Source organism: Cavia porcellus, unplaced genomic scaffold (assembly GCF_034190915.1).
Source record: "Cavia porcellus strain 051 isolate PalLab524CR breed Dunkin Hartley unplaced genomic scaffold, mCavPor4.1 scaffold_25, whole genome shotgun sequence".
Taxonomy (NCBI): Eukaryota; Metazoa; Chordata; class Mammalia; order Rodentia; family Caviidae; genus Cavia; species Cavia porcellus.
The window spans coordinates 9,869,262-9,885,155 of NW_026947508.1; the positions used below are offsets into that span (position 1 = coordinate 9,869,262).

General features: G+C 44.8%; 1 protein-coding gene and 1 non-coding gene across 2 annotated transcripts in view; both read left to right on the top strand.

Moving 5' to 3' along the window:
* The window catches only part of Pdpn (podoplanin), a 29,975-nt gene extending 24,823 nt beyond the window's left edge, over positions 1 to 5,152 (top strand). The window contains exons 4-6 of the mRNA XM_013154175.3: positions 1,837 to 1,875; positions 2,311 to 2,422; positions 3,902 to 5,152. Coding sequence (XP_013009629.3) covers positions 1,837 to 1,875; positions 2,311 to 2,417 — 146 coding nt within the window. The 3' untranslated portion in view covers positions 2,418 to 2,422; positions 3,902 to 5,152. The remainder of the gene's footprint in view (positions 1 to 1,836; positions 1,876 to 2,310; positions 2,423 to 3,901) is intronic.
* A 9,102-nt stretch (positions 5,153 to 14,254) lies between these two features.
* Positions 14,255 to 14,400, top strand: LOC111757230 (small nucleolar RNA SNORA12). Its single transcript, XR_002791607.1, has one exon. It is a non-coding gene; the product is annotated as a small nucleolar RNA SNORA12 (small nucleolar RNA).
* The last annotated feature ends 1,494 nt before the right edge of the window (positions 14,401 to 15,894 follow it).

The following is a 15,894-nucleotide window of genomic DNA, read 5'->3' on the forward strand; positions in this document are numbered from 1 at the left end:
CAGTTGTGCTCCATATAAGTGCTCCACAGCCATGGATTTCGTCAGTGCAGGGAGAGCTGGAGTCTGGGCCTCCACCCTGGGGCCATTTGGAAAGGCACCTTTCTTAGGAAGAGTCTTGGTACAGAGGAATATTTTGTAGATGGTTGTCTAGTGCATTGGGAAAAACCAACCCCAAACTCAATCTCAGATTGTTTTTCCTATTCATAGCACAAGTCACTTCTGATGGGAGATATATGAGGGGTCCTCCCACTCCAGCACCAAGCAAGACACCAGCTGGGTATCCCCTCATCCAACTGGATTCCTGCTCTATCCAGGGCCAGTGTCAGATCCCATAATCGAAGGCTCAGTGCCCAAACCTTCAGATGCCAACTTTGAACCCCAGATGATTCTGTTCCTACTTCTGACCAACAAGCAACAAATCAGGGTTGTCACACCACCTCTTTGGGGTCACTTAATTTGCAGAGTAGTTCAAAGAGCAACACATTTACCCATTTATTATAAAGACTATTCTAATGATACCAATGAAGAAACGGATAGGACAAGGAATGGAGGAAGAGGTGTAGTTTCCATGCTCGTCCAGGAACCTTCCTGTATCTTGCCATGGGAAGGTCCCTGAACCCAGTTCCTTTGGGTTTTTATGGGGACTTCCTTGCACAGGCCAGATTAAAACATGTACAACCATATCAAAATGTGCCAGAGCAAAATGACGTAATTTAATGTGAATATACAGGCTGAGAGAAGCCAACAGGGTCTGTCTGCTCAGATCCTTCTTGACTCTTCCGTGCAGCAACCCTTCCTCCAGGCCTGGGGCAGGGCCCCTCAGGAGTGAGAAGGGTCATATGCCTGGAACAGGGAGAGAGAAGGGCAGAGAATTTCTTTATGACGAAAGAAAGGCAGGCAAAGATTTAAGTTTCTGTGAACCACCTTGGAGAGAAGAAATTCTAGTTTCAGTTGCCTTTGAGAGGGAGTTATGGGCCAGAAACTGTGACAGAAAACCAAAGGAAAAAAATCAGAATATCACGGCCAGTTTTAGTTTTAATTAGGAAAGGTGTTGAATATCTAAGGATATTTTGCAAGCTGTGAACTCAGATTCTCTCCAGTTTCTCATTAAATCAAGGTATCTTGGTTTCTCCATCTGTCAGCTCACTAAACAGCCACTATTGAATGGAGTTAAGGACTCAGCTTAGAAAGAGATTAACTGGAGAAATGAAAATGTCTTCTATTTCAAATTAGGAATGGTGTAGAATTACCTAAAAGAAACTCAGGGCAGAGAACAGTCACACTACGACTACTGACTGCAGACAAAAATCCTCCAGTGCGTATGGCAGAAACACCTAGGGGTGGTCTCTTCTCAGGCTTAGCCGAGCATACTGCTGCCCTGAAGTCTGGATTTGGGTACCAACAAAGCAGGGAATGCATAGCATGACGTGAATCACAGCTCTGCTACCTCTCTCCAACCCAGAGCATTGCTTTCAAAGTGGGAAACAGATCTCATCTCCATTCGTAAACTTTTCATGGTCTTGGTCTTGGACTAAGATTACACAGTTCTGGCTTCTTTTGCTACCATAATCTGACCAAGTATTTCACATCTCTCTGGCTTAGTGTACAGAAATCCTATGAACCCATGGATGTGTTTGTAAATTTAATAATAGTTACAACGACTATACCCTGTGGGAGCTTGGTTAACCAACTCCCACCCAATTTATTTAAGAGATTGTCCTCTGGGCATATGCCTACAGTAATTCACCCTTGGCCTATTGTGAAATTATTAAATTTATTAAATGATAATAATTAGCAAATTTGTGAAATCCTAATAATTCTGTCATCTTTTCACAGGGAATATAACTCAGTCAACACAGATAGCCGTTGGCAAAGGTAGGCAAGGTTTTGGTATTAATGTATTCCTATGAGAGCTGAAAAGAAAGTCTTCTTTGAACCTAAGCTTGAGATGAGTTGCATGCTTTTTCTAGGTTTCTCCCAATCTCAATGTGTCTCTGTCTCTGTCCCTCTCGGCCTCCGTTTTCTCCTGCCTTCTGGAAAGGGAACTCCCTGTATTTGAACAGAAGCAGAGCTGGGGGTGTAGCTCAGCAGTAGCCTCGCATGCACAAGACCCCGTCCTCACATCTCAACACTACAAAGATAAAATAAATTTAAAATAAAATAAAATACTAGCCAGCGCTTCTCCACTTGTGAGCTAAATTCCAATGGATGTGACATGTTTGCTATGTGAGTAGGCAGTGCCATTGTTTTGGTGACATCTGCTATGTGTTTCCTAACCAAGTCTCGATGCTTTTATTCCTCCCCATTCAGATAGTTTGTCAGCGGGGACCCTGGCTGGAATTGTCTTTGGGATCTTATTTGCCTTCGCCTTTCTCGGTTGCATCCTGTTTCTATTTGTACGGAAAATATCCAAATGATTCTTGTAAGTAAATTCACCTACATAACCACGTATGGCGGCACACATGTATAATCCTGGGACTCTGGAAGGCTGAGGCAGGAAGATGGCAAATGTAAGCCCAGTCTGGGCAGTTTAGCAAGACCTTGTCACAAAATTAAAAGATAGAATAAAGACAAAGAATGGAACTCAGTGCAAAGGTCCTAGGTTCAATCGCCAATATACAAGAGAAAAGAAAAAAAGACCTATATGCTGCATGAGTGAAGGCAGTCACACCCCAAACTCAAAACTGTGAGTTTTTTAAGAGTAACTTTATTAGTATAAGTTAGATATCCCGTAACGATCACATTCATCATAGGTGAGTCGTACCTGTATATGAGGTATTTTCATTCTTTTTTCCCTTTCTCTTCCCCTCCCTCCTACCCCTCTTCCCTTCCTTATTTACAAGGCTTTGTTTCCATTTTATCCTTCTTTTCTGACTGTTTTCTTTTTCCTTCCTTCTCTACTTCTCCCCTTCCCTAGTTCCCTTTTCCTTTTGAACAATTTCTTCCTGTTTCACAATTTCTGTTATACATTTTGGTTCTTATTCACACTTTCAGTTTCTTACACCAGGAGGGACAATTCAATATTTGCACAACATGTATCCAATTTAATTCACTTAAGTGGTCTCAAGGTCCATCTATTTAGCTATAAATGTCTCACATTTATCCTTCTTTATGGCTGAGTAGTACTCCATTGTAGAACAATTGAACTCAACACTTAAAACTGGTGGACGCTTTCAATAAAGTTCATAATCAACAGCTTGTCGCCCCCAGAAATAAATGCCAAATGTAGCTCTTAAATGGACTTCTATCGAGATCTGACTAAATCTGATCTCTTCTTGATTCTCCAACTAATCAAACGTGAAAGAAAACCCAAAAGAATTTTAACTTGATGCCTAATTCTCCTACTTCCAGCCACCTGAAGTGAGTGGCTTTGGAAAATCTCCTGTCCAGAGCCAGCCCTGTATTCTGAAGGGGGACGGATTCCGTGGCGATGGAGGAATCCTCAGCAGCTCCCCGCTTCTGCCCCTGTCCTGCATGCTCCACCTGCCTGACCATCATTTGTGAGCTCCCACCTCACGGATGGATGCGGAAAAGGAATAAAGGAATACGTTCTCCTTAGGAAACTTCCTGAGGGATCCAGACTAGGAAATTCACACTCAGAGGAAAACATTTTCTTAGGATGGAGAGGAAGGGAAAGGACAGGTGACACACAGCCAGGAGGTGAGGGATGTGTTTGAGACATGCGGCAGACAGGTGATGTTTGGAAAAGCCCAGGAGTCTAACTCTGGCCATGTGCATCCTCGGGAGGGAGGGAGGCGGCACGGGCTGGGGGATGGGAGAGAAAGGCACAAAGCTCTGGAATCGGAAGACTTAGAGAGGAGGACGGTGGAGACAGTGACTCACACGGCTACTTTTCACAATGCCAGTGAAAAAAGCAGTGGTTCCCTTTCTGTTTTCACAGGTCCTAGGGGTTGGAGGATCGAGTCCTCTGCCAACGTGTTTGGCAGAAGAGTGTGTGGCTTCCCCTGCTCCCTGTCCCCCAGCTCGTGGGAGAAGATGACCCGTGGACCACTCACACAAGCCCCTCAGAATCCATGGGGATTCTCCCTCCTGCCAAAAGCAGCCGAAGGAAAGATAATTCACACGACTCGACTCCTCCAAGCATCTGCCTTTTCAAGACATTTTTAACTGTACATTTGAGAGACTATCTTTTAAACACAAAGCACATGGAAAAGGAGACGGAAGTATAAACTGATTTGTCCCCAAGACAATAGCATTCAATCGATGTTAGTGACTGCTCATGTCTTACTCATGTCTTCGTTCTGTTTTTGTTCAAATGCAGTGGAATCTGGAAATGTTTATATCCGTGGAGACTGTGGTCCTGAGCTCTGCCAGACTTTGTAATTCCCGATCTTTTGAAATGTACACATCCCACTCTAGTTTGGTCTGCTTTTTACAACCTGATTGGGTATGAACAAGCTTGGATAATTACGATAAGCAGCTGCTTTTAGGGGGAATCCAGATAGGTTTAATACATTTTAGTTCACAAACAGGAAGTCTGTACTTTGAGGAAGATATTTTGTTTCTGGCAAAAAGGTTACCAAGCAACGTCTAGGCCAGTGATAACTGCATGACTCAAAAGATGTGTTTGCTGGGTATGGTGGCGTACACCTGTAATCCCGGGACTCAAGAGGCTGAGGCAGGATGATCCTGTGAGTTTGAGGCCAGCCTGAACTGCATAGCAAGACCCTATCTCAAAAAGACAAAAAAAAAAGTGTTCCTACCTGCCCTCTCTGCTTCCTTCAACTATTAGTGAAAGCAAAGGGGCAGTGTTTTTGCTCCCCTGGGACACAAATGTTGACTCTTTGTCCTGGCATGTGGCGATCACAGTCCCACATACCCAGGAAATTGCTGGATACCCCACGGTACTAGACAGTCAACTGTTCTAGAAACCACGAACCATGCTGGATCCCCAGGCAGAAAGAAGCCCCGTCTATGTGAGCCTTCGGTGGGGAAACTGCCTCCAAGGAACGATAAGCAGGACAAAAATAATCTTGCACAAGTTTGTTTTTTTTTAAACAGCTGGATTTAAAGATATGATTTAAAAATAAAAGACATTCTTGGTGTTTATGACATCCTGAATATTTCACTGGGATCACATTGAAAAAATCAAAATAAAGGGGCACAAGGGATCTGGTTGGTCCCAGCACAATGTAGCGTGGTGCTTCTCTTCCCGTAGACACACTGGCTTTTTTTTTTCCTACACAAAACCTTTTTTTATGTGGACCAGATGCTCTGTCATGATTGTGGTTGTGCAATCCTGATATCCTCCAAACTCAAAAGTTCATAAAACAGGAAAAAGTAAACGATCCGTTGGAAGCACAGCCCATCCACCCCACTTCCCCCGCCCCAATGTGTTTTTTGTTTTGTTTTGTTTTTTGTTTTTTTTTTCAGTACTTTGGGGATGTTATTTTAAACAGTGTATCCCTGGGTTCTTCCAATCCCACTGGCCCGCCAGGCTCCACACTTGAATCAGCTGAGTGAGAGAAGTGAGTTAAAAGGGGCCATGTGAGTTTTAACAGCTTTCCTTTCTTCAAGCAGATAACCTGCCCGGGAGTCAGGAATCGTGGTCCATTGCTTTCCCATCCCTCTTTACAGCTCTCACTGTGAAAAGTTAAGAGGCCCAGCCCAAATCATACACTGGACTCAGAGCCTGCTGGAGCAGGGTTGTGGGTTTCTGGGCCACACCCATGTTGGTGCTAAATGCAATGTAGACATTTTCAAATAAAACAACTGATTATGTACAAGAATGGGTTGGATGCTTGGATGGCAGTCTCCGCGGAGTCTCAGTCACATTTGAAAACATCTCCAGATGACCTCTGCCTGTTGGTGAATTATCCATGGTTATAGGAAGTTCCACCATAGGAAAGAAGGACCTGCCACCTAGGTCTCTGCCAAAGAAAATAGGGTGGAAAATGAGTGTACCTAAGGACATTTTTGCCCTCTTTGGTCCCAAAAGGTTAGCAGGGTTTGCTTGCACTAGAGAGAAGAGTCAAATGGGGAAGCAGTTTCCTCTTGCTACTTTGCTGATAATATCAGGGGTCTAGAGCTTAGCTATCCAAGGAGGGAAGAGCCCCTGGGAGGGACCCCAACTATCCACAGGCCTGGGCAGCAGTGTCTCCTCCAGAACCCTGTTGCAAGGATGTCTTGATGCTTTTTGCCCATCCTGCCCCTGCCTGGCTGGGGAAGGAAGACCCTGGGGGCAGCCATCCATGCCTCCCACCCCACAGCTGCATGGGGGCTTTCCTTGTCAAGGTCGGGGTTCTAGGCAACACTCTCCACTTGGAAAGTTAGGTGCGGCTGGCAGTTACCATCTTTCCTCCCTCTGAGTACATTATCCTAAATTGAAATGCCTAAGGGTTCAGGTTTTACACTGGTGTTCAGAGTTGAGATATTTACAAGAGTTTGCCAGTTGAACAGCTCCAATCCAAAAATCCAAAACACTCATAATCAAAACTGAGCATCGTGCCGGCTCTCAAAGAGTTGTGAATTTTGGAGATTTTAAGATTTTAGAGTAGGGATACTCAGTCTTGTATGAGGTTTTGTTAGAGCAGCAATAAACTTCTTTATCCTTTTTAAGAACTTCCTTGAGATTGATCAGAAAATGACCTGACCATGCCTGCGGGGAGGGAAGGGTTCCTCTGCTACGGCAAGAATGGACTTCTATACACCCCCTACAAAGGAGGGACTGACGGCTGCCAAAGGTAATCCCAAATAAATGACTCTGTCCGTCCAGGCCTTCTTCGGGGACATCTTGGGAGCAGACAGTGCTGAGGCTGTATGAAAGCCTTTTTACCTCTATCTTTTAGCCAGAGGACGAATTGAAAACCAGAACTTAGTTCTGCCTCGTGCATCCTTTCCACAAATCAGCTTTAAAAGACGCGGAAAAAATAATTTCATCCTTTGCTGACACCTTCTTCATTTTAGTTCAGATTTATCTGGTCATCGGGGCATGAAGATGCTTGTGACAAATTCATGAATGGGGAATACACTTTTGCTTTTTATATTTATTTATTTTTGAGAAAATCTCTCTATGCAATTCAGGCTGGCCTTGAACTCACTGTGTGGCTCAGGCTCACACTTGTGGCAATCCTCTTGCCTCAGCCTCCCTTGTGCTGGGATTACAGGTATGCCTCACCATACCTGGCCGTGATACGTGTTTTGATGTTAAAATTTTCTGTTTTACTAGCTAGACATCCAGTGAAAAATGAGGGAAGAATTTCCCTGAAATTTAGCTGGATCTTGGCACAATGCTAGAAATATAATCACACACCTGTGGCCTGTATGAGGGGCGAGGCTCCTGAAATACTGAGTGTCTCTCGTCCTTCCTGAAGTTTAAAATCAGGTTAGACAGCCAGTCATGGTGACACACAACTGTAATCCTGCCACCCTGAGGCTGAAGCAGTGGATCACTATGAGTTCAAAACCAACCTGGGCTACATAGCGAGACCTGGTCTCAAAAAAAGAGTTTTGTTTTAAGTTTTTAAAAAATCATGTTACAATGCATAGCAGATCCTCAGTTTTTATACTTATGTATTTATTTTGGTACCAGGGATTGAACTCATGATCTCGAGCTTGCCAGGCAGACGCTTGTGCCGCTGAGCTAAATCTCCAAGTTCTGCTCCTCAGTTTTTAAACTGATAAACGTAAACAATCTGACTGTGGTTGCAGGTCATCGAGGCACAATGAACTTAAAATCTTGTAGCTGGAGAATGAAGACTGTGCCACTGGTGTGAAGAAAGTCGTATTTTTGCCTATGGTCCCAGGTCACGTGGTTATGCCTGCTACAGGTGATGTTGCCGGCCTGAGCTCCCCGGACATTGTGACTCAGCACCTCTGCTCTCTCTGAGATCACTTCAGAAGACACCAGGGCAAAGAAAGCACTGCACGCTCTCTTTCTGCAGCCCAGGGCTCCAGGCCGCAGCACAGACACTCCAGCGCATGGTCCTTAGAAGGACTTCTCTTTCACATTTTTCTTCCCTACCTCTTTCATTGTTACTCTTCTCACGGGTGCAAATCTTTGAAGAAAGAATCATATCATGCCAGTCTCAGGGAGAAGCCAGGAAATGTTTCCAGAATCCTGGCTACTACCTCAATGCTCCCGAAATAATAAAAAGGTCTGAAATAGGTGCTCAAATAACCCAAGCCACCTGCAGTGCCGTGTGTGGCCTCAGGCAGGTGTAGGAAGGTTCTGGCAGCAGGGAGACCTTGCTCCCCACCTTGGCTCCCCACCCACACGCCTTTGCAGGTCCTGAGCCTGTGGGTGGCACAGGCCTGGCTGGAAGGGGTTGTTTGTCCAGCAAGATCCAGAAACAAACAATACTCACTTGGGTGGATGACACGTTTGAGGCTGCCGATGGGCTTTCATGGTCATCTCTTCATTGACTCATCCATCATTCAGCAAGCATTTAGTCAGGCCTGTCCTGAGCATCAATAAGAGCCACACATTGTAGTGGGGGACAGATGAGGCACAAAACACAGTCAGTCGTGGAGCGTGTGGAACAGCAGGGGAAGGTGGCTTCGAAGGGAAAGTGCAAGTCAGGAAGAGCAGGACCGAGAAGAGCAGTAGCATTGAGTGTGAGCACATTCATTAGGTGCGTGTGCTGGGAATTGAACCCAGGGCTTTGACACACAAGGCAAGCTCTCCACTGCTAACCTGTATGCTCAGGCTTTTTTATTTTTTGTTTTGAGACAGCCTCACTAAGTCACCCACACTGCCACTGATCTTGTGATTGCACTGCCTGAGCCTCCCAAGTAGCTGAAATCACAGGCGTGTGCCACCACACCGGGCTTAGCAATGTTTTTGACAGTCAAGGGAATAACCCAAACGAGTTTGTGGACAAGCATTCATGGAAAGGGCACATCAAAGACCCATGGCAGGAGAACCACTGGCATGTTTTAAGGAGGGCTCAGAAGATGCGAGAGGCGGAGTGGCGTTGGGAAGAAGAATCCATAATCTGACTTCCGTTTCAAGAAAATTGGTCTTGGCTGAGCTACTTGGGAAACTGGGCAGGAGGAGCATTTGAGCCCAGGAGTTCAAGGGCAGCCTGGACAACATAAGAAAACATGTCTCTTCTGGTTAGGAACTGGCGATTAAAAGGCTGGTGTGTCATCCAGTGAGATGAGTCCTCGAGGTTTAGACAACGATGACAGCAGTGGATGGGAGAGAGGTGGTCTGCTTCTGGTGATAGTTTTTGAGAATGGAAGTATCTGATGGATTGGATGTGGGATCCAAGGAAGGCAGAGAAGGCAAGATGTTGCTAAGGACCTTGGCCTGAGCACCTAGGAGGATGGAGTTCCCGTCAGTCACTAGGAGAAGGTGATGGATGCTGCAGCTTGGAGAGGGCAAAACAAGGGTTTGCATGGAGCAAGCAGAACCAGGGATGTGTGCAGAGATGTCTTGCCACATAGAGGGGCAAGCAGGCAGCTGGGCATGGGAGTCTGGAGCCTAAGTCAAAGATCTGGCTGGTGACGTAATTCGGAGTTTTCAGAACCTAACCACCATGATACTGATGAGCCCGTAGGTCCGTGGGCACAGATGGCCAAGTCCACATCCCTGAGCTCTTGTGTTATTTGAGAATAAGAAGCCACCTGTGGTGGCACAATCCTAGAATCCCAGAACTTGGGAAGCTGAGGCAGGAGGATCATTGCAAATTCAAGACCAGAAAGTGATTTCAAGACTAGCTAGAGCTGCATAGTGAGACTCTGTGTCAAAAAAAAAAAAAAAAAAAAAAAAAAAAAAAAGAATAAGAGCCAGAAATCTGCAGAGATATCCTCAAAGGGGTCATCAACCATGACGTAAATGAGATACATTTCCAGATTACCTTTCCTTTTCTTCACCCCTGAACCTGGTAAGAACCTTCTGACTAGTAACCCGACCACCCGAGTAGCTTAATCCTGGGATGAGAGTGCCTTTGAAAATGGACACGGACGTACCCAACACTGGAACTGGGCAGCACTTGTTGCGAATGTTAAACCCGCTGTTTGGGGTACAACGTTGTATCTGCAGACCAGATCTTGAACAACGACAATCACACTGAGTTTCCCTTGGGCTGGACTCAGCTCTCCACACTAGCAGACCTTAGGTGACTTAGCTGCTCGTTGTTCCTTCCTCAGTGGCTTCTGTCTTTACCAACCGATGAGCAAATTCTCTGCTCTGAGCATCTGTCCTCTGCTTCCTGGCTTCTGCTTATTTGTAGTATTCACTAACTCACGATTTAAACAGCACATGTGTCAGGAGGGCCCCGCCTTGTCTCAGTGGCCTCTAGTGTCTTCTCAGCTTTAGGCATTGTTACCAGCAGCTGATTCACTCTGTATTTCTGAGACTTCTGGTGTCTAAAGGAGCTGTGTCCACCTATCTAGTTACCATGGTCTTTATTGATCAGAGCTTCCTGTGCCAGTCCAAAGGTCACCAAATACTATGGGTACCCATTCCCCTAAGTCATTACCCATTCCTTGGTGGCAAGGTGTGTTAGTTAACTTTCTCACTGCTGGGTCAAAATACCACAACTCTAAAAGAGGAGTTTACTTTGGCTCATGGTTTTCGGAGGGTTCAGTCAATGGTTTGTTGGTTCCAAGGCAGAAACAGCATGGCGGAAGGGCATAGCAGGGGAAAGCTGCCATTCCATGGCAGCCAGGAAACAGAAAGAGAAGGGAGGATCCAAGGAGGGAGATGTTCCCTCCAAAGGCAGGCCCCCAGTACCACCCTTCTTCCAACCAGGCCCCAGGGCCCAACAGCACATTCAACTATGAACTCATTCATGGATTGGTCATTGATGAATATAGTGTCTTGGTGATTCAATCACCTTCCAAAGATCCAACCTACAAACACAGGACACTTTTGGAATGGTGTTGAAGGGAAGAACACCTGAAAATGTTTGGAAAACATTACTTACAGCACACTTGTTATCCACTTGAAAAGCAAATAAAGAATCCTTAGTGCCCACCTAAATTGCAGCAACTGCTAATAATTAGCAGCAATTACGCCAACACACTTTTTACTTAGCACTACAATCTCATTTACTCTGACAGCTCGTGAAGTTATCCCCATTTTACAGATGAAGAAATTAAGGTGCAAACAGTTGCCTAAAACTACAGAGTTACACAACCCTTGGAGCCCAACTAGTGTGCAAGTGTCTTGGCTTATCCTTGGTCCCGTTTCATTCAGTGGGCATTGCATCTTTAAAATTAGTGCTGCTTTTTTTGTTTGTTTGTTTGTTTTGTTTGTTTTTTTAGTTTTTTGAGAAAGAGTCTCCCTAGATAGCCCAGGCTGGCCTGGAATTCACGGTGATCCTCCTGCCTTAGCCTCCCTGATTGCTGGGATTATAGACAAGTGCCACCATGCCCAGCTAATGGCAGTGCATTTGGAAGACATACTTTCTTTAGTCAATAGAAGATAGGAAACCTATTTTTTATTATGAAAAATGTTTATTAGTGCATATTGATTATACAGAATATTGGGTTTCATTGTAGCATTACTATACATGCATGTTACATACTTCGAAGGTATCTGTCTTTCCTCTCACCCTTCCTTCCCTGCTCCGCCATCCCTTTCATCATCTCTAATATCCCCCTTCTACACTCATGGCATATCCCCCAATCCTGACTCCACATATTGAAAATATGCAATATGTATCTTTCTGAGTCCAGCTTATTTTGCTAACATGATGACCTCCAGTTCCATTGATTTTCCTACAAATGACTGGTTTTCTTTATGGTGGAAAAATACCGCCTTGTGTATATACTCCATTCATACACTGACAGGCACCTAGGCTGACACCCGGCTAGTGTGAGTTGTGTCACAATCATTTTCAACAGATAGGAAAAATAAGAGCAAGGGCAGTGCTCCGTATAACCACCAGACAGCGCTAGCAAATCCGCACATTGCTTCCTATTTTCTATATAATTCTCCTCGAGAAATAAAGATGTGCATACGGTCCCTGGAGTGCCCTTCTGACACAGTCTTCTCCTTCTGTCCTTCCCTGAGAGACCATTCTCCTGAACTGGATACATTTCAGCTTGAAACATGCACGTTTCTCTACAATTTTTATGTCACCTGCGTGCATCCATAATGAAGATATAGAACTACTGTGTGTGCCTGCATCTTTTATATACATTCTGCTTCTGAACTTTATCCTGGCTGAGGCTCATTGGAACACTAGGCTGGGACTACACCACCATTTGTATGCTTTTCCCTGTCAATGGATTATTTAAGTGTAGGGTTTGGGGTTTTTTTGTTTTTTTGCTTGTTTATTTGTTTGTTTGGTCTTTTTGAGACAGGGTCTCACTATGCATTTTAGGCTAGACTGAAACTCATAGATCAGGGAGGCCTCAAACTTGCAGTGATCCTCCTGCCTCATCTCCTGCGTGCTAGGATTACAGGCATGTGCCATCACGCCCAACTTCTTAATTTTTTTTAAAAAGCAGGAATTTGTCACCTAGGAAAAATAAAAATGAGTTTATTCTTTGGATATTTAAATATCCAGACTTGACTAGGAGTTATTGTATACCCATCTTGTTAGCTTAATGCTCATGGAAAGAACTTCTAAATTAGTTGGATTTAAATGGCAATAACTTCATAACAATCTTTTTTCTCTGTCATATATTTTCCTTCAGATGATCACTGACCTGAATTTTTCCATATGAAAGCTTTTCGTTAAAACATGTTTTTTATTTCTTTATAAAGAGACATTAGTGCTTCAATCTAAATTCCATAAAAATGCATTCAGAACTAGTTAATTATTTCTAATGAAATACAGCTGAAGTTTAAAATTAGCATTTGTTTTTAAGGTACAAGATGTTATATTCAGAAGATGAAAGAGATTTTCTTAGTGTGTGGAAGAAAAAGAATTTAAAGATGTGAAATTGACTCTTCTAAAGATCAGAGTCCAAAAGCTTAGGGGGAAGATGTCAAGATGGAAAGACTTCATAACAGGCCCTTTCTTTTACAAAAAAGAGGTGTTAGGTACACAAAATTAAGGGGTTTTTTCTCTCTGAAATAAGAAATATACTTGATATTGAAAGGGAGTTTCTTCATATACTTTTTCAACATCTCTATCAGAAAGCAACTTGAGGCCATTCTCCCCACAGTGGGTTGAGTTGAGGCCCACGGGAGGGTGCTGTGTATGGGAGAGAGTCTTCGGGGGTGTAACTGAGTCAACAATCTCACAATCAGATCATCTGGAATTGATTTTCATAAATCCAAAACCATGTGTTCTTATGAAAAGAAGAGTGATCCAGAGGCACGGATCACTTGGAGACAGAGGCAGGGATGGGAGTGATGTGACCACAAGGTAAGGATCTCCTGGAGCCAACAGAAGCAGCCAGAAGATGCTAGAAGTTTCCCCTGGAGTCTTCAGAGAGAGATGGCCCTGCCCACACCTTGATTCCAAACTTACACCTCCAGAACTGGGAGAGAATCACTTCCAGCCGTGCGCACCCACCCAATTTGTGCTTATTAGTCAGGGCTGCCCCGGGAAGTGAACACGCCCTTCAGCTAACCCAGCCCATTCCAGATGGACAGCAACTCTGACCTTCAGCCATTCCCTTCACCCTTCTGAACAATGGGCTGGCAGCCACCATGCTTCCTTTGTGAGAGACAGATGTTGCTAGACCTTCCCTTGATGCCATTCTGATTTGTCATTCACATGGGAGGAATCTTTGATGACAGAATTACAGCTGAGAACAATGGGCAGAAGATGCAGGCCTGCCATGACCTGTGGGATGTCCCCCTGCTCACCGCTCTGCCCCCTGGGGTGGTGACTCACCCCGAGCTGCCTCCCTCACTCACCATGAGGGGTCAGGAATGCTTCCGTGGAAAGCAGAGGCCCACCAGGAGGCGAAATGGTTCTAATCCTTAATAAGAATGAACCTTTAAGCTGTGGGTAGAGGAGGAAGAAGCTGGGTGAGGCCCAGGAGCAGCTTTCTTTGTAGAGCTTTAAAGTCTAGGGTGACTGTGGCAAAGGTAAGTTTTTACCCTCTTCCACTTCACCTCCGTTCTTGGGCCCCAGCGTCAGCAGCGGTCCAGTGTGGGCAGACCAGTGTATTTCCTCTATTCCTTTATCTGTAAATCAGAAATAATAAGGCATATAAGTAATAAGGCGGTGCACACTTGTCATCCTAGGTACTCAGGAAGCTAAAGAAGGAGGATCAAAATTTGAAGCTACTGAGTTCAGTCCCTGGTACAAAAAAAAAAAAAAAAATTGAGTCTGGCTTGGGCAGCTTAGCAAGACACTGTCCTGAAATTTAAAATAAAAGTTGTGGTAGTTTCTTTCTGGCACATTTGTTAAGTTTTCAAAGGCGTCTGACTCTACCACATACATTGTAAGGAGCTAGCAAAAGCTTACAGACTGAAATATCTCTCTTGAGCTTTTTTTGTATCACATATTGACTCTCACAATCTATCTCATAAGTTTAAGTCCTGGAGCACCTGGACCAGGGCCGCCCCTCCTCGCCCTGGTGAGTGGCTGTGGGCGTGGCGGGCTCCTGCAGCCCGGGACAAGAGCCACCTGAGTGTACTGGGGCCCGTGCCTTGCTGGGACCTGGAGCGCCGGAAACCAAGCAGCCCTTCCCGCACTGGTGAGCGGTTCTGGGCCTGCCGGCAAGTGGGCTGAGAATCAAACATCACATATCCCCCCACCTCGTTAGCAAGGGGGGGCCAGTGATCTGGACATCCCTTGAGAGGTTGCCCATAGGCAATATAGCAAATAGGGGGAAATTCCTTCTACCATCTTTTTGAAGGCAAATACTTTTATCCCTGTTTTGCTTTGTTCTAATTAATGATGTTATTTTAGTCTGTTTTGTTGAACTTCAATATACATGAAAGTATGGACAGCTATTTTGAAGAGAACTAGAGACTCCATGACAGCCATTCGTGACTTCCCTATTGTCTGGATTTGAAGACCTAAAACGCCTTCCTCATTCTGTTTGGATCAGTTTTATACTATGTTGTTTTGTATGAATTCTCTGTATGCAAAGACATGGACAACTATTTGGAGCAAAACAAGAGACAATATGATACAGTGAAGATCTCAGGTCATCTAGCTTTGAAATTTATATCTCTTATATGCTTTCTTATGTCCTATTTTGTTCTTTTATTTTTTGTCTTTTTTTCCTTTTTATCAGTACTGGGGATTGAACTCATGACTGCCTGCTTGCAAGGCAGGTGCTTTTGCTGCTGAGCTAAATCCCCAGCGGTTCTTTTGTTGTGTTCAATTTAAAAAAAATTTTTTAAACAAATTTAAAATAAAAAATTAAAAATGGTGTAGCTTAGTGGTAGAGTGTCCCTGGGTTCAATCCTTAGTGAGAGAGAAAGGAAAGAAGAGGAGGAGGAGGAGGAAAAGGAAGAGGAGGAAGAGCAGCAGCAGTGGAGGACGAGGAGGAGAGAAGAGGAAGAGGAAGGAGAACAGGAGGAAGAAGAAGAGAAAGAAAAAATGAAGAATAAGAGGAGGGGATGAGAGAGGAGGGAAAAGAAATAACCTCCCTGTCCAGCCAGGCTCCAGGGCTGTCTCTGGAGCAAGCAGGCAGCGTCTGTGAAAGTGTCCTGTGCTCTGCGAAGCTATGCAGGATGGCAGTAGGACCCACTGGTGGTATGCACTCACCGTGCCCGGGCACGGCACATAATCCTCAGGACACCCCGAAGGGGGGATCTTGGTGCCCTTCTCAGGTGAGCAGACCCAGTGGTGGCATAGCTCAATTCCTGACAGCCACCAAATAGGCAGTGATGCTACCCCTCCATGGCAGTCACTCTCTATTGTGCCCCAAACTGAAGGTATTGTTTGCACTTGGTACCACATGTGGCCAAGAGAAACGCATTTTTCTTGGAAGACCCAAGAATCCCAGGAACGCTATCCATGATGGAGAATTCCAGATGGTGGAAAACATTCTTGACAGAGA